General features: G+C 39.3%; 1 protein-coding gene across 10 annotated transcripts in view; it reads left to right on the forward strand.

Annotated features, from left to right (window-relative positions):
- Positions 1-23,460, forward strand: part of camta1b (calmodulin binding transcription activator 1b) — a 302,050-nt gene that overhangs the window by 121,597 nt on the left and 156,993 nt on the right. For all 10 annotated transcript variants that reach the window (XM_089125207.1, XM_039673486.2, XM_089125205.1 and 7 more), the window contains one exon: positions 22,785-22,852. In XM_089125207.1, the coding sequence (XP_088981333.1) occupies positions 22,785-22,852 (68 nt within the window). The remainder of the gene's footprint in view (positions 1-22,784; positions 22,853-23,460) is intronic.

Here is a 23,460-nt window from a genome sequence, read left to right on the forward strand (position 1 = left end):
CCCCGTGGCTTTCGTTTAAAGAGGTATTCATGGTATTATGTTTGCCATTCAATTTAATTAAAACTCTATGGATGGGTTTTAATGACCGATTATGCCTATTCCTAGATTAAATAGTATTTCAGTGAAGAGTCGCCCTTGACGGTGTAATTCAGCGCACAGGCTTAATCTGGGGGTGGGAAACTGCCCTATATGGCTGAAATTAGGTCATTTCCTGGTCACCATTCACACTGTTACACTCAGGAGGAGTGGATACAGCTGTAAAATAATGAGAATAAGGACCTGATTTAGGAAAATTCCCCTAGTACAGTATAATCATTTGCATTTGAAAATATACTTTGTGCATGTATTTAATACTTCTTATTTTAATACTTTCTTTTTCACTTTGAAATTATTTTTTGCTATGTTTAGCTTACCTCAAGGGCATCCAAGATGTAGGTGTCTTATTTTCCACAGTATTTTCAATTTTGATATTTTTAGGTCAAACCGTTCGTGTCTGTCAGTCATATAATGGAGGTCTATGGTCACCACCTCAAAGAGAATGCACAGAGAAGTCCAAATTAAACATGATTTAATGACTTGTAAATGTAAGTACACATTGATGGCCTAAGACACGAAACGAGCGGTTTGTGTGACAAAATGAACAGTATTTATATCGTTTTTACCTCTTGTAACCACAGTCACGTCCAAGTACTCTGAAGATGAGTGCTCTTCTGTTTGCACAAGTGCCAGAAAGCCCCGGAAGTGATCTCTCGTATCATATTTAGATATACAGGAAATCGCAATGGAAGACGATTTCGATATATATCAACAGACAACTTTGTTGTTTTTTTCGCAACCGCGCAAGAGATCACTTTCAGCACTTTCCAGCGCTTGCGCAGACCGAAGCGCCAGCGCCTTCAGATCACTTGGACGTGGCTGTGGTTACAAGAGGTAACAACGAAATAAATACTGTTTGTTTTCTTACACAAATCGCTCGTTTCGTGTCTTAGGCCATCAATGTGTACTTACATTTACGAGTCATTAAAGCATGTTTAATTTAGACTTCTCTTTGCATGCTCTTTGAGGTGGTGACCATAGACCTCCATTATATGACTGACAGACAAGAACGGTTTGACCTAAAAATATCAAGATTGAATCACCTATATGACAATATCAAAATTGAAAATACTGTGGAAACAAAGACACCTACATCTTGGATGCCTTCGAGGTAAGCTAAAACATACCAAAAATTAATTACAAAGTGAACTATCCATTTAACATCGATACATAATGTTCGTAATCATTACTAAAAAGCATATTAGAATGATTTTTTTTTGACTCTTTACAAATTTTCAAAGTTGAACTGGGATTTTGAAAATGAATTTGAAGATTTTTAAAACATGATCTTATAAGATGCCATTGCCCAATGTTTGAGAGTTTCCATTTAAAATATGACCGGTTTCTTTGTATTTTTCTCAGGTCACCGTTGACTTCTGTTTCAAGGTTTATCAAAGTGTTTTTGTTCGTCGTATTTCAAAGGTCTCGAACAGAGCAGATATGTAAAAGGCCCCGGAATAACCTTGTTCTCGTTTCCCCGTGTCTGGTCGAGCCGCTTCTCTCTGTGTGGGCTGTGAGGCTTGCCTTGTGAGGCCTCTGCTGTCGGTCGCTGCCAAAAACGGGATGTTGCAGATCGTGTGTAAACAAGAGACCCGAGTAAGAATGCAATTAAGAGGCTTTGCAACAGTTGGCGTGCAAAAGGCATTAGTGTGCGTTTGCATTTCAAAGCCATTTGGATTTGGAATAATATTAGCTCTGCGAAGCGCTCCCGGGGCGCGGGGCATACGTCGCATAGATCTTAGCGACTAGGGCTGACTTTGGTCATGACAAAGAGATGATGTGGCTTCCTCCCGGGATTCCAGAGTTCTCTGTCTCACCGAGATGAAAGAGAGAATTAAAATGGATGCGTTAGTCCGCGCGTCTCACTGCCAGGTATCGGTCGTCGCTTCGTCTGCTTTTGTCTCCGAGCCAGCCGTAAACAAATAAAGTGAGATTTATTGATAAAGAATCTCCTGGAGGAATCCGGCTGTCATCGCTAACGCCTTGCTTGCGCGGGTAATGTAGAGCATCGACCGTGGGCATGATTCTGCCACGGTTTTCATACGACGCCGCTCCCGGAGGAGATCCGCCCCCGATGAGACGCGTTCTGCAAGGTTTCCTCGGCACAGACATTCTCCAGGCACGCTCCACGGTCCTCCTCGGATGCGAACGCCAATCCCCAGAGAGGCCGGGGTTTGGGTAGGGGGCCTGTGTTGACGGCTAGTACATGGGAGATGATTCTTAGCGGGTTTATGGGAATGAACGGACACGGAGAGACGTGTCTTATTTGCCACCTTCTCCCCCAGCTTCCACTGAAACCTAATATCGTGCATCGCTACATGAATATTTCATGTTTCACTCACGAATAGCAAATGCTGCCGTTCTCAGACAAGGGCACAGACAGCCTGTGGTCATTCCCGTCTTACTTGAATCCCAGCAAATTTCATCCGCGGTTAATGGTGCGCCTGAGCCGGAAGATCAAAAAAGTGCATTATGCCTCCTCCGTCTGTTGTCACTGAGGTTGGGAGAGCTGATTTGTCTTCAATAGGTCAGGTGACTTATTTAAATCCAGCTCTTTGCTTAATATGGAAAAGAAAGGGAATGAGACACAATTTAAATTGCGTTTATGTGATTTCGGAGAGATAAAATGTCTACATTCAAAGTTCATGCAAAAATTAAAATTCCTTTATTGTTATTATTTCTCACGCAGAACACACACACACACACACTGAAGAATGTAGATTGTGAGTAAGTGATGATCACGTTCACATTCCGTCAGTCAGATCAAAGTTCACTGATGGGTTTGAAATGCTTTTAACACTGGGAGACACACATACAGAAGTCCAGATGGTTGAATCATTGTTTGGTATCGCAGGGAGAACGTCACACCAAGTGTTCTGTGACAAAGGGGGTTTTGGGGAAAGCGCTTGCCTGGCTGCACTTGGCTGGAGAAGATGCTAGGCCGTTGAAATATGATTTCTGTTGCCGGTCGTGATATGGCTCAGAGGAGCGCTTGATTCCTCAGTGCAGTTTGTGCTGACTCTGAGTGGAGCTGTTCCACACACACATTCACCTTTATCTCTTCCTGCACTGCCCACTTTCCCTGTCGTAGTTCAACTAAAGGAAGTTTCACACCACCGGTCAATTGTTTGGGCACGCCCACTCAATTTAATCTGTTTTTCATATTTTATAATAAAGGTAAATTTATCACTGTGAAATAACCAATGCATTGGCATCCCAAGGCGTCATATACTGACGCTTTTTCCAAAGCGTATACATCAGACGCACATGGCACCCTTTAGCGTAATATAACATGCTTTTGTTATGGGTAGGTTTAGGTCTGTGGTAGTGTTAGGGTTAGACCACTAGGAGGCGCCTTCTGGCCCATATATATATATATATATATATATATATATGAAGAGTTCAGATGCAAAAGCCTCTAAATGCCATTTGAAATGTTCTTCTTTAATGATGATTTTTATCAAACTTGTATATTTAAGTTCAGTAATTTCACTTAAATAACAATTAATAGGTAATTATCATTGCCATTTAAGTGAAATCACTGAACTTAAATATACAAGCTTGATAAAAATCATCATTAAAGAAGAAAATTTCAAATGGCATTTAGAGGCTTTTGCATCTGAACTCTTCATATATATACTGTATATATATATATATCTGCGTCTCATACTGACACTAATGTGTGTTGGATGTAGACGCAACGGCAAAAGCGTCAGTATATGATGCCTTGGGATGAGAACGGGCTGAAATAACACAAATGGAAGTTTTGTGACAACATTCATATGATCATATTCATATGCTATAGTATGAATCATTATCACGAGTGTGTTATATTATTTTTGGATTGTAGTGCTTAAATAATAGTTCCAAATATTTAAGCGTCAACCTTTAGATTCAAAGATATTTAAGATAAAATAAAAAAAAGTCAGGTGTGTCCAAACTTTTCACAGATTCAAGATTTGTATTGTGTATTGTAAGGTTTGAAGTGTGTCGTGATTGGCTGTATTATTTCTTTGATCCTAGATTACTGTGCAGTTTACATACCAAAAGTGTAAACAATATGATTCTGTTTGTTTAGGCGTCTCAAACCGTCAGATTGGTGCAAAATGTTACGTTTATATGTCCATATGGCAGACTTTTAGGAGAGGTCACACTGTAAAAAATATTGTTGGTTTAACTTAAATGAAGTAACCTGGTTGCCTTAAAAATTTAAGTTGATTGAACTGGAAAAAGTGAGTTAATACAATGAAGGAGATTGATTTAATCATCAGTAACTCAAAATAATAAGTTATCTGAACTAATTTTACAGTGCAGCCATTGAAGTGACATATGGATTTGTGGAAATGCTTAGTCAAGGGTCATGAGAAGCACTTCTGAAAGGTCCCATTTTCTTTTCTTTTTTTTTCTCTCTTTTTTAATAGTTGACTTATGGTGGTAGAATAGTGCCATTTCAGTTTTTCTCCTCCAAAAATCAGCATGATTAAAATGTGATATAATAAACAATTTATTTACAACTACAAAATGTTGCAGAATAATGTAATATATGAATGAATAATAGCCTTTAAAGAACCTTTGTGCCAAAGGGGTTCTTTCTTATCATTATAGAACCTTTTTGGCATAAAAGGTGCTTTGGAGTTGAGTAAAGAACATGCTTCATATAACCTCAATGAATCGTAAGAGTGTATGCAAGTAAAAGATTGCTAAAGGTCTGATTGAAACGTCTGCATCTCTTTCTGAAGGCTAGTTTCCTCCACACCAGCGCTGCTGTATTTGTTTTCGGTGGCGCAGAGGCAGATGGGTGAGGACACACAGCTCTCACTGACTAGTGAAGACTGAAACGCCTCAGGCCATGCCTGTAACCACAGGGAGACTGTCCGATGCGAACTCCTTTACTAATACAACTGCTCATATTCCCCAAACACAAACACCTGACCGATAGTGCTATGTTTGGTATCGATTAGTTGGAGTTTGACAGGGTTTTATGAAAATAGACTGCCTTGTTTTTGGTTTACAAGAGCAATCCGTGTAAGTACATCTAAACATAAATATCTGAAAAACATGAATAAATGACTTTCAGGACTCAACTATAAGGATAGTCAGAAGCCATCTTATGCGTCTTGATTATATACATGAGTCTGTATGCCTTGTGAGGGAAAATATTTGTTTTCTTTTGTGAAATATTGAATGTAGTTGCAAATTCTGCTGATTTAAATATGTAATTTAGCTGGCTAACATGTCACATTGGTGAGAATGATTTGTGACGCATCCGTTAGAATGGGAAAATCCTAAACAAATCACTGTATGCTATTATATTCTGCAAAATTGGGTTTATGAATTTATAGCTGTCATAGTTTCATTATAGCTGTATAGTTTCCAGCTATACTGTAGATTTGCATAACCTAATACATTTGGTGTTTAATGAATAATGTAAGTGCTGTTTTGTATATGGCAGAAAGAAATATGTTTTTATTATACATCAAATTTACAGAAGCAATTACAATTTATTCATTACATTTTGCTATAATTTTTATGTCTGAAAGAAAAATATCACCTACGTATTAGTATTTTTTTTAAAGACAATATCACTTGTGTAATAGAGTTATATTTTTGAGCAATTTTTATATATCATTAGAAAAGGAAAAAGAAAACTATTGGCCTGATCCGACCAGGATAAAAAAACGAGATGTGCTCTGATTTATCCAGATTGTTTCCGAACGTTGTTGAATTGCACTTGCAATGGCTTTGCTATCTTTTCACTAGTAGAAGCCACAGAAACAAGATGCTCTACTTGCTTGTCATTTCATCGCCTCCACATTTACTAATGCACTTCTACCTTTCATTGCAGTGCATAAAACGTTTTAATACTCACCGATAACTTGGAAAGAGTTGCACGTTCATACAGGCTCTTCAGTTTGACGGCTATCCAAAAAGACGCGTGTAGATCGTTCCCGTTGCTCTCGGCAAGAGGTCCGGGAAGAGAACAGACGGCTTTTAAATCAATAACACCCCAAGCCTGGACGAAATTGAAAGCGATTACATGTTCAAGCCAAGTGTTGATATATGAGATCTATTGACAGTGTCATGACAGCCGCACTGAAGTCGGCTTTGTTCAGGGCCCAAACGCACAATGCAGTTCCCATTTACACCTCCTGCATGGCTGAAAGTGCTTTAATTAATTATTGGAAAGAGCCCGGTCTCTATTTTCAACGTCCTTTGTTGCCCTTTCCCTTTAAAGTTATTTGTCTCCGGATGACCCCAGATTTCACAGCACATTGCCTTTGCCGGGTTTCTCTAAGAGGAACTCCTTTTTTCGCTGACAGAGAAAGAAATGTGATCTGTTAAATAAGTCATTCCCAAACGCTCACTGAGTTTTCGCCACCAGCAAAAGCGTCAAATGTGCTGAAAAGGCACGCATGTGAGACTAAAATAGAGAAAAGTAAGTTCTGTCGCGCTTCTCTCTCTCTCTCTGTGCCCTGAAGATTTTAACCTGATTATGAAGAACAGCATCAAGTCAATATTGTTTGTCTCTCATCAGACACAATGAAGCGTCCAGGCTTTGGAGCAGGAACGTTTAATGGAAGATATGTTCATGCATTCATGATTGTGGACAGCCAGCACCCGAGACACATGTAACGTGATTCTGACACACTCATGACACTTCATTACGATGATGGATCCATGTGGTTTGCAGAAAGGGAACATCATTGCTTCGTTTCCCAGAAAATAGTGAGCTGCCTACCTAGACAGTATGTTAAAACATCATGAACCGTTTAAGTCAAAAGAATCAGATAACCAGTCAGTCTAAAAATAAGTACTCATATTTCATTAAATAAAATATTTTCTATTTTAGCCAGAATTTATGTAGTATTTTGATTTACCTGTTATATGACTGTTTTCACAAATTCCTATTTTTGTCGTTTTGTACGGAGGCGATAACAGGATTGTTTTGTGATCTGGGTTTTTGCGTTTGGAAGCAGTGTTTGCCGAGGGAAATTGTGATGGTGAAAAAAAGTACATAAGAATAAGATGGGAGGGAAAAAAGCTCAACTTAATTTGTATAAGGCATGTCTGGGTTTCAGAATAGAATTTATATGTGACTAAATCAGTCTTTTGTTGTTTATGACAATTGAATTCCATATTTAACTACAATGGTTGCTGTTCAGGGGTGCGTTTCCCGTACAACGATGTAGTTCGCTGCTTCACTACCATAGTACAATGCATCTTTGAAGAAATCAACTAGCTAGTTACGACGAAAACCCATTGTCGCAAAGTATCGTTCAGCCACGTTGGTTTCGCACGTGGTGGACTAATAACTACTTTTAACGAAACTGTTTGAGATCCAATTAACGCTAGGTTTTTTATATATAAATTATAGACATGTCATCTGAGGACTATTTCTAATTATTCTTAGTTATTTTGCTGTATTACCAGACTCAATATTTGTCTCGTTCTTATATAGAGCTTCGCACATGCACAGTACTTCAAACACGGTACTTTTAAAAACTAAAAGACGTGAATTACATTTGTATGTATTCTAAATAAAAGACACCAATTGTACTGAATATCAGCTTGCTTATTTTGCTCAAGAAAAGGATTATTGCGTCCAAATGTGATATAATATAGAAACTATGCTTGTAACCACAGGCCGAGAGCTGTGGTTCAAACCACACATCTTTGCGATGCTTTTTGCGAATGTTCGTTGGAACGATCGTTTCGGGAAACACCGACTCGTTGAACTATGCAGATAACGACGGAACTTGCGAGCATTTGGCTAACGATGCTTTTGGGAAACGCAGCCCAGGTCATTTATTTACTTGGTCACGGACGCAATGAAACCATGAGCATGCCAGGCAGCCGCTAGAAGACTACTTATTTGTACCTGGTCTATCTTGTAATCTCTCTCTATCTTGGCCAGTCTGTAGATGTTTGGTTTTTTTTTTTTTTACTTTGGGATGGATTGATGTGCCACTTTTCAGTGCTCTTGTGTTTTTGTCTGAGCTTTGTAGCAGCAGTCAGTAACAGTGATGCATGTTGGGGAATTAAATTACTACTTGGCTGCAGTTCTCTCTCAAATACATCTTTTTACTCTGCAAGTTTATTTATTTGCTACTTCCTTGCTGCACATTTACCAAAAGTAAAAATCGCTCATGGTTAAGTAATAATAGGCATAATAAATAGATTAGTTTTTCTTCAGGAGAGTGATGCAACTGTTATATCAGAGCAAAACTTCTCAAAGCATTTCCAGAGAGGCAGAGCGCCCATGAAAGCAAATCTGGGTACTCGTTTTCCCAGCACTCCTCTTTAATTTAGATGAAAGAGGAGATTTCCTAATCACTTATAGCCCTCTTACTTATTTTCAAGTCATATTTCAAAATTTAGAGTCTCTTCAGTCTTCAGTGGTATATCCATTTTGGCCACAAAAGCAGCTGAAATGGACCAGAAAATGAGCAGTGGATTTCATGATAATGTGTGTGGCTAATATGAGCAGAATCTTGGACAGCAAATAAAGTATTTTTTTTTTATCTATAATATTTATTAATATTTTCATTATTCAGTTGAGTATTCACTGGAGATATTACAATTAGGGCTGTGCAAAAATTAATTGCGATTAATCGCATCCAAAATAAAAGTCTGTGTTTACATAATATATTTGTGTGTGCTGTGTATAATTATTTTGTATATATAAATACCTATGCAAGCATGTATAGATTTATTAATTATTTGCACTTAAATTCTGTATATATATATAAATAAATAATCTATATTATATGAATATAAATATTTTATATATGAATAACACATTTTCTTTAAATATATACATGCATGTGTGTGTATTTATATATACAAAATAATTATATACAGCACACACACATATATTATGTAAACACAGACTTTTATTTTGGATGCAATTAATCGCAATTAATTTTTGCACAGCCCTAATTACAATCAATCAAAATATTACTTTTATTTAAATTTAAATGTATTATTATTATTATTATTTTTACAGTAAGATTGGTGAGCATAAGAGACTCTCTTTAATAAACATTAAACAAAATCTTATCGACCCCACACTTTTGAACAGTAGTGTATCAACCAATCACTTGCATATTATATAAACATGGCGAATATGGCGACGTCCAGGAGGAAGTTAGTGACCTTCACCGCCACATTTGCTCCCTTTATTGCCACATCAGCACCGAGCTCCAGCCGTGCCAAACCGCCTGACAGCCTCGCCAAACAAAAGCGGCCGACCGCTGACGTTCTGACAGGGCAAACACACACCTTAATTAACGCCTGTCACGATCCTCTGATTAAGGGAAAGATGAATCTGTGCCAGGATTCATTGAGCAGGGTGGAGAAAGACACGCACAAGTATTAGAAAATTTCAGGTTTGCAAACAAAGTCGCAATCTGAGATTAAATTAATTCAATTTTGAGGGGAAGGGTGACGAATTTGAGTTTTTGACAGTAGATTTAAAGAATAAAGTAGAATAAAGCCATTACATCAAACCGTAACAGTTTTATAGGGATGTGAATGGTGAGGAATGCCGATTCCACTCAACTTTATTAATGAATTTGTTCATGAGTTTTGACGGAGAAACACTCTAAAAAATGCTGGGTTGTTTTAACCCAATTTTGGGTCAAATATCGACAGTTGGGTTAAATTTATGAATTGCATTTTTAATCCAACAATTGGGTTTGTCCATGTTTGACCCATCCCATCATTTTTTAGAGTGAAGAATGCACAGTGTTTGGGAAATAACTCTTATTTTTCAGAAAGAAAAAAAAACATCCACAAACGTCAGCCTCCTTTTTCTATTGTTACTCACTCAGAAAGCGAGTCACAGGACATCCTATATAATTGAACAGGAGATTTTTCAGTAAAATACTCAAAGTGGTTATTAGAAATGATTGTAAATTATTGTGTGTCATAGTGCATCTAAACACAGAAATCCTCCATTGACTTAAAATATAAAAGCTACCCTGAGAAAATGGCAACAGTTGCCAAGGCTGGATTGGTTAGTAATTTATTATCAGAGGAACAATGAATCGTGGGACGGTTTGTCGATTCACATTCACAGACGATCACCGATCACGACATTGGCTCTGATGCTTATATTCCAGAACCAAACATAATGGCGATCATTTCAGAAATTCTTTTTTTAACTTCCCAATGTACAATGCAAGCATTCTTTCAGAGTGCGCCAACACACCCTATTCTAGGGTATTTGTATTGGCTTTCTATAAGCCGAGTTCATTGGCATCTGTCTGCTTGTCATCCATAAGTCCGTCCATAAATATGTCTGCTCATGTCTCTAGCCTTCAGCCATTGATTTGGATAGTGCAGCAATATGTGACAGATGGACAGCTCCTGCGGTTCAGTTCTTACAGCTCAAACTCAGTGGAAGAGGAGGGCAGGAGGTTTTGATACGGTTCAGAATGGTTGGAGACTGATCTCTGACCTCAGGGAAAGCAGCAGGGTTTCGGTACGTGAGATGATTCCTCCATCTCAAAGGAACTTCACATTGTCCATCAACTTTTCTCATTTATCACAGTTAGGGAACTGGGAGACTGTTAGTGGGGTTAATTAGCCGCAGTGCTGAGCTATTATTGTGTGCTGTAGAGTATAAACTGCATTAAAAGCCACCGCCTGCAAATCCTTTGTGTTCCATAAACAAAATATGCGAAATGCTCAGCATGTTAACTTAGCATGTTTGATTTGGTAAGTAGATGTAAGAAAAAAAAAACAACGTCCCGTAGATCAGGGCGCTTCAACGGGGGGTGACCCACAGGGGGGTCTATGGCGGGACTGTATGGGGTCCACAAATTATTGTTGGATCTCAAACATTTTTATTTCGGGAAAGAATGGAAATGGCATAAGCGGGTTTACTTCAACCAATACTCCCACATTAGAATTTAACTTTTTATAATTATTTTAATGTACAAGTTTATGAGCATGCACTTCGATAATGAGTAATATTAATGCCTTGTATACATCATAAACTAAGTAAATAGATTAATATGGTAGCACACTCATGCCAGGCTAAAAATGTAACGTTTATTATTTATTTGCAATAGCAATTTTATATATATATATATATATATATATATATGACAAGGCTGTCTCTTATACTTTTTTTATGGCAATGTATAATAATAATAGCAAACAGAAACATCAGATCAGGGATTCGCATCATTCAAAACTGAATTGAGAAAGCCTTTTAAATTCCTGAAGAATGAAAATAGTGTGTAGAATTGTAATTTGAATTTTAATTTAAATATTTAAATTAAAATTACAATAAAGGACAGTTTTCAACACAGACTTTCCATAGCTTTTTTTTTTTTTTGTTGAAAGTTTATAAATGTCTTTTTTAGGTTTAATTGGCCTTATAGTTAGACAGACTAGTGGATAAATAAATTAACTTTCATTTTATTTTCCTGGGTGGAAGAACACGTAATGCGTTATGAAAGTATTATTAAATCAGGGATTGAAGCGGAGCCAATTTTTAAATTCGGAATTTTTTTGCCCAACCTTGGAACAAAGCCTAATGGATTCAGGAATAAAGGAGCATTTTAATCTCTTCCGTTTTGTCGTCACGTCCCAAACCTAGAAGATGAAGCGCATAGATTTTTTCACGTTTTTAATGCAGAATGGATTTCAGCATGATGGTAAACCAGAATTGAGAGTACTCCACTCCTATTGGCAGCTGAAATAATAGTACAATTTGTTTGTTGGAGCTAAAAAAAACCAAGTAGCCTAAAGACAGATTTAGACCGAGTCATAAGACTTCATAAGTATATTTGTCCCACTATTCCATTATTATTGCAGAAAACTGTGTGCTTGTTTGTGTCTTGGATGCATTTTTAGTTTATCAGTGAGTTGTAGCATCAACCGGGTGGCACCTCTGATCTGGCATCACCAGGTTTGGAAGCACATCTCAGATCGCAGCCAGTCGTGGAAATTCAATATTCCATTGTGTCCCCAATCGAGCGCGAGCAGCAGCCTCGATCCCTGGCGAGGACGAGTGCCACTGCGTTTCTGGAGTAGATCCCGGGTGAGCCCGAGCGGAGGACGCGTCTCTCCTCCTTCCTGTCTCTGTCGGATCATGTATTCCGGATGGGGCCCGCGTGTCGTGGAGGAAGCATGAAACGCTCCATCATTCCTTCCCCACCGGGGCCTCGCTGGCAGAGTCGGGGCGGCTCCTGGAAGCTTCTGCCTGGGATGTGACCTTCACTCCCTCCCGTAGTCACAAAAGGTGGAGCGCACGTGTGGATGGTGACGCTTTCCTCCCCGGCTGTGCTTTTTGTCTCGTGATCAAATGAAGAAAAGCGCTGCATTGTTTGAGGGAACCTCTTGTTTCGAGCGATCTTTGGCTTTGTGGGTCCAGAGCTTCACTGTATGTGACTTGTTTTGCTTTTGTGGTTTTAATTAATCTGCAGAAGCAGCCATTAATTGCCGTCGCTGTCCGTCTCGCGCGCGAGCTGTAATGTGAATGATCTGAGTGAACTATTTACTGCTTCGCTGTGCATGTGGGGAGTTCAAAACAAATTAAAAACTTTTAGGCTTTTCCAATTATGGGGAAAATTGCTTGGATGAAGAAATGCAATTTAAGTTTTTCCAACTGTAAATATCCCTGTTTTGGAGAAAGGTTGTGGGCTAATTAGATGAATTAGCTTTTTATTGACAACCAAATTAACCAGAATGATTTGTTTTAGCGGTGCTTTCGGAGGCTGTTTGCTATTGTCGCTGTTGTCGGTTTTAAACAAACCACACATGTAACCTATCAATTACACGGCAGAGATCGACTTCATGATTGATATTTGATGAGTGTGTAGTATGTAGATGAGTATGTCACTCGTAGGCGACACTCCATCTCTTAAACTGAATAATTCTCATGCACACGGTAATGGGAAAATCACATCACGTATAATAACGTGGCCGCTATTTTCATTAACGGCTGACCCTCTTCTCTGTCTCTCTTTCTGGCTGTTTCTCTTGACTATCTGATAACATCCTTGCAAATGATAGTTTCATTTTTATCATGGAAGTCAGCAGCCTTGGCACTTGGACAGGGAAAACAATCTTGCTAAGTACCAGGTTTCAGCCCACCCCCCTCTCTCTCTCTCTCTCTCTCTGCCTCTTCAACACAATAACGCCCTCTCCTTATCATTGCCGGAGGTTTACAATTGACCAAAACAAACAAATAACTCAAGAGGGGCACAAGGCCACTGCAAAACAACGGAGAGAAAAGAGAAGATGAAGGGAGAGAACAGGGGAATATAGACAAATAGAGAATAAAAGCCTTAAAAAAGACAAAGGAAAGACATTATGGTTAAATGTGAGAAGTCTGAGGGAGGAATAAGGAGAAAGTGACAACTCAAGCTCTACACCAACTTTTACATTTACGCTATATGCATTTGACTGACACTTTCATCCAAAGTGATTTACAGAGCGTTTGGTTAATTTGGTAATAGAAGCCATTGGGATTACTAGCACCTTTTTTATACTAGTTAAGCAACAAGAATTGTTTTTAAAATATATATTAATTTAGACCATATATTATTAGTAGACATTCATTCATTTACAGACACCGGTATGGGAACCCAAGAAGCTTGATGCTGTAGTTTGAAAATCTAACTTATCTTAAAAAAATAACATTATTTCTTCGTTAGGTAATGGTGCTAGCAACCCCAAGTGATGGGTTTAATTCCCAGAATGCATGAACTAGCATGAAACATATATCAAATCCCCAGTATCCTTCTCATTTCTGGATTGCTCTCAAATTGATCCCCATATAATGCCCAGCAGATGATTTTTTTTTTTTTAACCCAAAGGTTGGGATTTATACATGCAGAAACCAATTTCCTTGGTCTCTATGTTCCTCCATAATTCATAAAAGCCATGTGTCCTGAAACCTGTTGTCATATATTAATATTAATGACCCAAAACAAACATCATCACCCAGCGTGACTGATTGCACTCCACACAAATGTTTACATCTCTTTGAACAGCTGGAACTGCAGGTTAACCTTAAACAGCTGCTGTGCCGCAAGGTCTGCTGGGATACACACCTGCAAAAATATAAAAACAACAGAAGTAGAACTTTAGCCCACTTGCCCCTCCACGTCCCTCAAACCGCATAGCGAGAGTTATTTTCTGTGCTGAGGTGACAGCTTTGCCTGCCAGCTCTCTGTATCAAACAGCTGGAGATCTGTTCGTGCATCTAATGCTAAAACAACCTGAGTGTTTGTGGTCTGTGTGCCGATGTTGGGCTAAAGGTTATGAGATCGAGCTGAGCAGCTGTTTGCCATAATCCTCCAACAATCAGGGAACTTTAAACAACTGAAAGTGGACAAATAAATAGATATTTACAATAGCATTCACAGTTAAAAGATATCAATGTATTCCCTTCTCAATCATTCATACACTCATTCATTCATTCATTCCAACGCATTCTCATCCTTTAACGTCATATAGAACGCTATATGACAAAACGGCGCTATACTACGCACATGGCACCCGTTATCGTTAATATAACACGCGCTGTGAGGGCTAAGTTTAGGTGTTGGGTAGAGCTAAAGGATTTATAACGTCTTGGGTTTGCGTGTTATATTAACGATAAAGGGTGCCATGTACGTAGTATAGCGCCGTTTTATAGCGTTCTATATGGCGTTAAAGGATGAGAACGGGCTGTTCATTCATACATGCATTTATTCATTCATGTATTCATTCATTCATGCATTCATTAATTCACTCATTCATGCATTTATTCATTCATGCATTCATTCAGTCTTTCATTCATTCATGGATTCATTCATTCACTCATGCATTCATTCATTCATGCATTCATTCACTCATTCATTCATTTATGCATTCAATGATTCACTCATTCATTCATTGACTCACTCATTCATTCATGCATTCATTCACTCACTCACTCATTCATTCATTCATTCATTCATTTTATTTACTTTTTTTTTTTACTGGAAGCTTTACCGAAACAAATTCCTTGTGTGTGAAGATACTTGGCAATAAAGAACTTTCTACTACTTCTAAAATGAGTGGTTCCAGGAAAGACTCTTAGGAAATCATTCTGTCTTTGGGTGTTAAGGAATGAATGTATTTATGGCCTGCATTGTACTTTTAAGGTAAAATGTTTTGACAAGCACTTGTTCATCCTTACTGTCCTGCTCATGTCCTATTCTTAGGACCCCTTAAATGTGTCCCATGGTGTAGTAACCCAACTGACACAACCATCGCTTGATTAATTAAACCACTTGACTTAGTTCTTCGTTTGTCCGAAAACACTAAGACGGTTCCTTGAGGACCAGACTCCGGACCTCTCTATGACCTGGATCCCCATTAATGGTCCTTCTCTGGCAGCATTTCTTACACTTCTTTTAAAGTATGCCACAGTACATTTCTCCAGTCCTCTGCCAAACCGAGAGAGCATCAATCTTAGACCACCATGATGTCCTTTGCACCTTCGCCGAAGTCTTTCTCCTTGAGTAGCGTCTGGGCGGCGCGACCCCACACGCATCCGCTAATCAAACCGGGCTTTTGAGCGGCATCTCCACAAAGTGCAAGAGAGACATTGGTAAATGACAGTTAAAGGAAGCATTTATCTTTTTTCTGCAATAAGCTGCAGAGACTCCCGAGCGTGGTGTCGGTCTTGGCTTGTGTGTGCGAGTGCGGACAGTGTGAGGACCGGTACGGCGGACACGAGCGTTATGATTAATGGCTCAATTTCCTCTCCCACTTTTTAAAGTGGATTGTCAATTTGCTCTCTGTGATTTGGTGACGTCTCATCTACCGAGTGGGTGGAGAGACAATGTAAAAGATTGTGGATGAGCAGTTTGATTATGATTATTGAGATGACAGCGAGACTCTACGGGGGACTTCATTGCTCTTTTCCTGCTGACTTTGGGAGGAAAGACAAAGATGCTTCAATTTGAAGTGCGAACATGTGAAAGCAGACCAGAGGACATCTCAGTATCTCATGATTTGTCATGTCTTCTTAGTTTGGCATTATTCAGATATGGTTTTAATGTTTCTGAAAGTAGTCAATCAATATGTCGTGGACATGTACATCTCTCTTCACACCTTAGACTTTCTAGGCTGGTGGACCTGGCGGGCCTTGAGGAATCCTACGGTTAGACAGATTGGAAGTGATGGCGTGCTCAGAACAGAGCTGACTGTACCACTTTGTATCGTCTGCTGCTTGATAATGTCTGAGTGTTGGTTTAAGCACATTCGGAGCAGTTCAGCGGGGTACACTCTGACTAATATTCATTTCGGAAACTGCCAGCCGTCTATATAACGCAGGTTTTAAGGGTACCTGTGGGGACCATGGCAGGAACCAAGTGTGATGGAGTCTTACGCTAATGAATCAGGGCACGTATTCAAAAATGATCTGTCGTGCAAAATTTTCTTCACCCTGCAGCAAATTGTGGAGGAGAGTATTTTCAGCAGAATGAGGACTCTCTCCGGTTTTCTTCACGGTGCCACAGGGAGCACTTTGGGTTTAAAGTGCATTCGAGCTTGGTCAAATGAGAGTCAGTTTTAGGATGACCCTCAGCAGAACTCCAAGGCCTCCATCTCAGCCTAAATTAGAAACTTAATATGAATTATGCAGATTCAGAGATGTAAGATCACATATTACAAGCAGTATGTTAGGGATGGCCAGTGTTTGTCAGATTTGTCAAGATTGTTCAATTCGGTGAACAAGTTATTCTGCTCTTCTGGCAGTGTACCCTATTCATCTTAAAGGAGTAGTTCAATTTAAAAAACAAAACAAAAAAACTTTGCTGATAATTTACTCATCCAAGATGTCCATGTCATTCTTTCTTCAGTCGAAAAGAAATTAAGGTTTTTGATGAAAACATTCCTGGATTTTTCTCCATATAATGGACTTCAATGGGAACCAAACGGTTCGAGGTCCAAATGAGAAGACCCTTATTCATCATCTGGTTAAAGCCCTTTGAAGCTACTGTACACTGAAACTCTCATTTGGACCTTGAACCGTTTGGTTCCCAATGAAGTCCATTATATGGAGAAAAATCCTGGAATGTTTTCATCAAAAACCTTAATTTCTTTTCGACTGAAGAAAGAAAGACATGGACATGTTGGATGACATGGGGGTGAGTAAATTATCAGCAAACGTTTTTTTTTTAAAAGTGAACTACTCCTTTAATATGACATACCCATTAAAATCCTGCTGTTTTGGAGCACATGTGATGAATAAAACTGCAAAGCACTGCCAAAAATCCTCCTGTAGCAAATCTCACAATTGCAAACAAAGCCTTTTGTGATATTTTCAAGATTGATCATTGATGTCAGTTCTGATTCCCATCCCTAACATTTTAACATTATTTCAGTTACTGGTTTATTGCATTACCTCACCACGGATCCAGTAGGAGAAGACGTTTTTTTGATGTAATTGCCATTTTTGCCTTGACTACTTCTGTAGTGTTACCCATGGTCAAACAACAAAAGACACCCCTCGGCTTGATCATTTAAACAAAGTGCTTCATCAAAAAGCGACTGACACTTTGAAATAATAGCTGGAGTAATTGAACTCGATAGTCATTACGCCTTTTCCACAAGCACGACGGTGATGCGTAATCCACACGTTTTCCATGAACGCTTCCCTTAAATAAACCTGTCAGGGAGTCATATTGTTCACGACTTCTCTTTCATATTGGGAACAACAGAAGGAGACGGATGGCAGGCCTGGCCTTTTGAAACAGGTAGCAGGATTTGCTCAAGTCTTCCTTTGGTGTTAATTGTTAGAAGTATTTCAAAGATCATTTTCGCACGCAGGAGGCCGATTTACATTTCACGAAGTTTAGCAACAAGCATTCAAGACGTAAGCCAGAGAGAGAGAGAGAGGGAGGCATCGTCTGGAAGGAAAAAGAAACTTCAGTTTGTCTGGAGCGCCGAATCTTTCTCACACACCTCTTGACTCCCGTTTACCCCGATTATAGTTTAAAGAGCGCTTTGAGGAGTTTCACATTTGCCGTCTCCTGAGTGGCAAACTTGGAGGCGCTCATTGGCAGTCAGACGCCGCCCTTCAGGTTAACCGCGGGTTAGGGAAAGAGCCGCCTGAAGCAGGTTCGCTAGAATCCGAACGAACGGCCCCCGGGGTTCAGAAGTCAGAGGGAGGGGGAACGGGATAAACGAAGGAACGGGGAAGGGATGTTCTCCTGCACAACGCTGAAACCCCGAGGCCTTCATCTTCATTTCAATGCAAAATGACTTTGTCATATAATCTCTTTGGTGACTACAGCTCTGAGTTAGGAGCGCGGAACAGAGGAATAATAAGGCAGTGAGAGCAAAGAGGAGGGGAGGAGTGCTGGGAATGTATATGGAGCACAAAAAAAGCAAGCTTATCGAAAATAGAGGAAAACTAGGCTGGGAAGGGACGGTAAAGATGAGCGAGCTGCTGAGAATGGACTCCTTAATAAACAGAATTTGACAAAGGCCCGGCTCCCCGATGTTCGGTATCTGTCTTGTCGCCTGTTTGCCAAATTACAGCGGGTCATTGTTTTTCATTCAGTCCATCAGCGGCAGTGCCAGGACACTCCCAGGGTCCCAGCCTAACAAACAATCTGACGGTGAGAATAGAGGCCCCCAGCCCAACGGTAAACAGGAGAACAAAGAAGTGTGTGTTGCGGTCACATGAGATGATGGAACGCTTGGAAAAATATCACAATGAAGTGTGTCTGACATTTTAAAGTTTCAGTCAGACAAGCCGACATTCCAACACTTCCTTTCTAGTTAAAGGTCCCATTCTTCGTGATCCCAAGTTTCAAACTTTAGTTAGTGTATAATGCTGTTGTTAGAGTAAAAATAATATCTGTAAAATTATAAAGCTCAATGTTCAATGCCAAGCGAGATCATTTATTTAACATTAGTAGCCTACATGAACGGCCTGTTTGGACTACATCCCTCTACTTCCTTCTTTAATGCCGTCAGTAGAACAGTTTTTTGACTCCCTCAACTCATCTCTTACGGTGATTTTCTGAAGTAAAACTGACGCTTCATCTTTTGTGTGATGTACAACTTTATTAAACTCATCAGTATATGTTTGATCATCATTCGGACCTGGTCCGAAACAGCAGACTTGTAGGCTATTATTAAATAATGGATACATACAAGCAGATGACAAGTGTGTTATAATAACCGTGATTAAACTACTAAACTATACCTGTTCAATCTATATACAGCACTCTGACTCGGTAGGCATTATTGTCCGACTCGAAATGAACACCGTTACTGAGAGTTTCTGATATTATCATCTAGGGCTGGGGTAAACGATTATTAACTAAACGATTAGTTGGGCGATTATTTTATCGATTAGTCGACTAATCTAATGACTAATTGGACGACTAATATAAAGAATATTTTTTCTGCTGCTCAATTAATAAAAAAACAATATCTCAAATAAATACTGGCATACTGAATCAAGATACTATAAGCTGGCTAACGTTAGTCTAATGTTATGTATTTGAACACCATCATTATAACTCTACAACCGCCAAAACCGTGTTATTAAAATATTTTTTACAAACATTTTTTATCATAGAGAATGTTTAAATATTAATATCTGCGGAGGGAAACGGAGGTGGAGTTAGTGGTGCGATCGGAGGCAACAACGGCAAAAATGACTCGTTGTTGGGTGCGCAAGACCAGGAAGACTCAAGACTGTGGCTGGCTGTGTGTACGCCTTTTTTTTGTAACAGCGCGCCCAGCGCCGCATCCGGAAACGACTTCAAGCCGAATCTGCCCGAGCTTGTACGTCTCACCACACCGGCACCCAGTTTGCGCGTCTAAATTGCAATTTTTTTTTTTTCTTAAGGGTTTGTTTACTGTGTGTGATTCATTTAATGGATAGCACATTCACTTCTAGTTGTCTTCGTCCTCTATTCTGCAATGTTTCGTTCTCCCACGTGTGTGTGGCAAGCTGTACCGCCGGGAACATGCAAAAAATAAATAAATAAAGAAGCGTCGACGCAACAATATGACGTCGATGATTCGACATCAAAATTGCGTCGACGTCATATTTTTGCGTCGACGCTTCTTTATTTATTTATTTTTTGCATGTTCCCGGCGGTACAGCTTGCCACAGTCATCGACGCGCCGCTACAGCACTATTATCATCATTCCGTGAGATGAAATTGTCCTGAGAAGCTCCACCCCCTGTTCCGGCATCAGCAGGTTATTTGCATTTAAAGGGCACACACTAAAACAGCGCGTTTTTCTGAGCCCCCAAAAAAATGACAATTTAAACATGTTGTAAAACATGATCTGTTGGGTATTTTGAGCTGAAACTTCACATACACATTCCGGGGACATCAGACTTATTTTACATCTTGTGAAAAGGGGCATAATACGGGACCTTTAAAGGACGTTTTTAGTTATCTTGTGTCATCATTTACTAATTTCATATCATTCCGAACCTATATGCGTCAATAAAAGTCAATGAGGATTGTTTGGAATTCTTCCAAATATCTTGAAGAAACCAGAAACCATCATACGGGTTTGGAACTGTGTGAGAGTGACTATACAATCATAGAATATATATGAATTTCAGTTCATTTTAATTAAACCTTCCTGAATTCAAATTGCAGTTGAATTGAAATTCTCTTCTACTTGAGAACACTTCTTCTCTTTCCTCTTGGCTCTTTAATGCGCTACTCATTTCTCCTCTGTTAAGCCCATCCCTTCTCTCTTTGCCTTCAATAATGAGGCCAGCAGGGTTAAATTGGCACTGCACAAGTTGGCTTCTCTAAATTGAAACCGAGAGAGAACATTGCCAGTTGTGTTCCAATACACTTCCCTAGGCCTTCTGCCTGTTTTCAGAGCCGAGCCAAGAGAGCATATGGCCGCATGTAGATACACAGCGAATCTTACGCGTGACTGTCAGCCGAAACGCTCTCTCCCCTCCGCTCCGTTGTGAAGAGCGTCCTGATGTGTCTGTCCTGTAGACGTGTGGCACTTGTTACCCAAATCCTCTCTGTAGCCACATACTTAACATGAAGAGCAAACAACTGTGATAGAGCTGTTAACATGTATGACGTAAGTCGTCTCTGCATTCTAGACACTCATTCTCCTCACGCTTTGCTAAAACGAGCCCACTGGTGCATAAAATGAGATCGGTCTTTCAACTGATCTCAGAATTCAGGCACAAGTAACTCATGTGCACGTGAATGTTGTCTAAAGCGCGGTTGCACAACGGTACGATGCAGGATCTGGCTCTTGACAGAGGAGTTGAGAGTCGATATGGCGTGCTGATTGGCTGTAGGCTCGAGATGCCGTTGGGCCCTTGTGTCTGTGTAATCTGGCTCCTGACAGCCGCGCGGCGGGCCGTCTGAACACTTTAGCAATCCCCCGGAGCGACGGATGAACGATGGTCATCGCCAGGTCATCTAGAAACATCCGCAACTCTTGTATCTCGGCGTGGAGACGGACGGGTTACTCATACTAATGCTCAACTCGCTTTTCACAAGATCATGCTCTCGGACAACATTCGCTAAGTTTATAAGACTGTTTTGTGGTGTTTCAATTGAGGACTCTAGTTTTATAAGGGCTGCGGGAGGAAAGCTGGTCAATTTTACAGCACCTGAGAGAGAGAGAGAGAGAGAGAGAGAGAGAGAGAGAGTAAAACTATCTATCTATCTATCTATCTATCTATCTATCTATCTATCTATCGTTCTGTCTATCCTTCTTTCTTTCTATTTATTCATCATTTTTCCTTTCTATCTATCTATCTATCTATCTATCTATCTATCTATCTATCTATCTATCTATCTGTCTGTCTGTCTGTCTGTCTGTCTGTCTGTCTGTCTGTCTGTCTGTCTGTCTGTCTGTCTGTCTATCCTTCTATCTAACGTTCTTTTATTCTATCTATCGTTCTTTCTTTCTTTCTATCCAGTTATCATTCTTTTGTTCTATCTATCTATCTATCTATCCATCCATCCATCCATCCATCCATCCATCTGTCTATCCTTCTTTCTTTCTATCTATTCATCATTTTTTCTATCTATCTATCTATCTATCTATCTATCTATCTATCTATCTATCTATCTATCTATCTATCTATCTATCTATCTATCTATCTATCTATCTATCTATCTATCTATCTATCTATCTATCTATCTATCTATCTATCTATCTATCTACCTATCTACCCATCTATATATATATATATATATATATATATATATATTGATCTATCTATCTATCCATCTTTCTTTCTATCTATTCATCATTTTTTCTTTCTATCTATCTTTCTATCTATCTATCTATCATTCTTTCATTCTATCTATCGTTATAGGTCTATAAACCTTCACATTTTTTAAACTTGAATTAAAGTACATTTGAATTCCACTCATTCCTGGTGAGGCCCATGATGCCTCAAAGTATTTCTAAGAATGCCATTGTACATGGTGCTTTCGGTAGTGTTTTGATAGTGTGGCCAGTGGAGAAAAGGTGGGAAATAACAGAACAAGAAAATGTGGAATGTTGTAAGAATGTGTGCTGACTAGGATTTTTTTTTTTTTTAAATAGAAAATAAAGCTTAGTTGATAATGGAACGCTAACATTGTAATGTTATTGTACTAGACACTTGGCATTTTTGAGACGGTAAAAGAGCACAATCCTAAATATTTGTGTATTTGTTGCAGGAGATTGCAGCCTACTTGATAACGTTTGAAAAACATGAAGAGTGGCTGACGACGTCCCCCAAAACCAGGTAAGATTAAAGCGTCTCCTTGTTTTATATGTAGAGTGTTACCTGAAAAGCAGAAAGGTACTGTACATTTCGGTACAACTGCCAGTTCCTGCACATTTCACGGGCATGTGCAGACAGATAATGGAATATTAATGACTATTTATAATGCAAGATGTGGCCAGGTCTATTAGCTTAATGCTGTCTTTGCTCACCAATGCCATTAATGTGGGTGGTAATGTGGTGAGATCGTAGAACATCACCCTACGGTGATAAGGGCTCAGCACGAAATTTACAGTGTTACTTGATTTACGGAGCAGCGATAATGAAAAAGCTTTTTACTTTTAATGCCAGTTTCTATATCTATCCAAAGAGATAACAGCTGTGATATGATGATGAATGCAAATTAAGATATTATGTGGTTATATATGTAGCACACGTCAAGAGCCTTCAAACGTTCATTTTAAACTTTGACGTTCCAAATGTTTTCAGTGCAGTTTATTTCTATAGAAGGGCATGCAATTAAATTGAATCATGACATAAAGAACTTGAGAGTAAAGACGAAAACATCCAACGGTACCAAAAAGAGCAATTTTGCATGCTTATCTGCAGCGTTCCAGAAAGATACGTTT

Source organism: Pimephales promelas, chromosome 21, assembly GCF_988280905.1.
Source record: "Pimephales promelas chromosome 21, fPimPro1.hap1.1, whole genome shotgun sequence".
Lineage (NCBI taxonomy): Eukaryota > Metazoa > Chordata > Actinopteri > Cypriniformes > Leuciscidae > Pimephales > Pimephales promelas.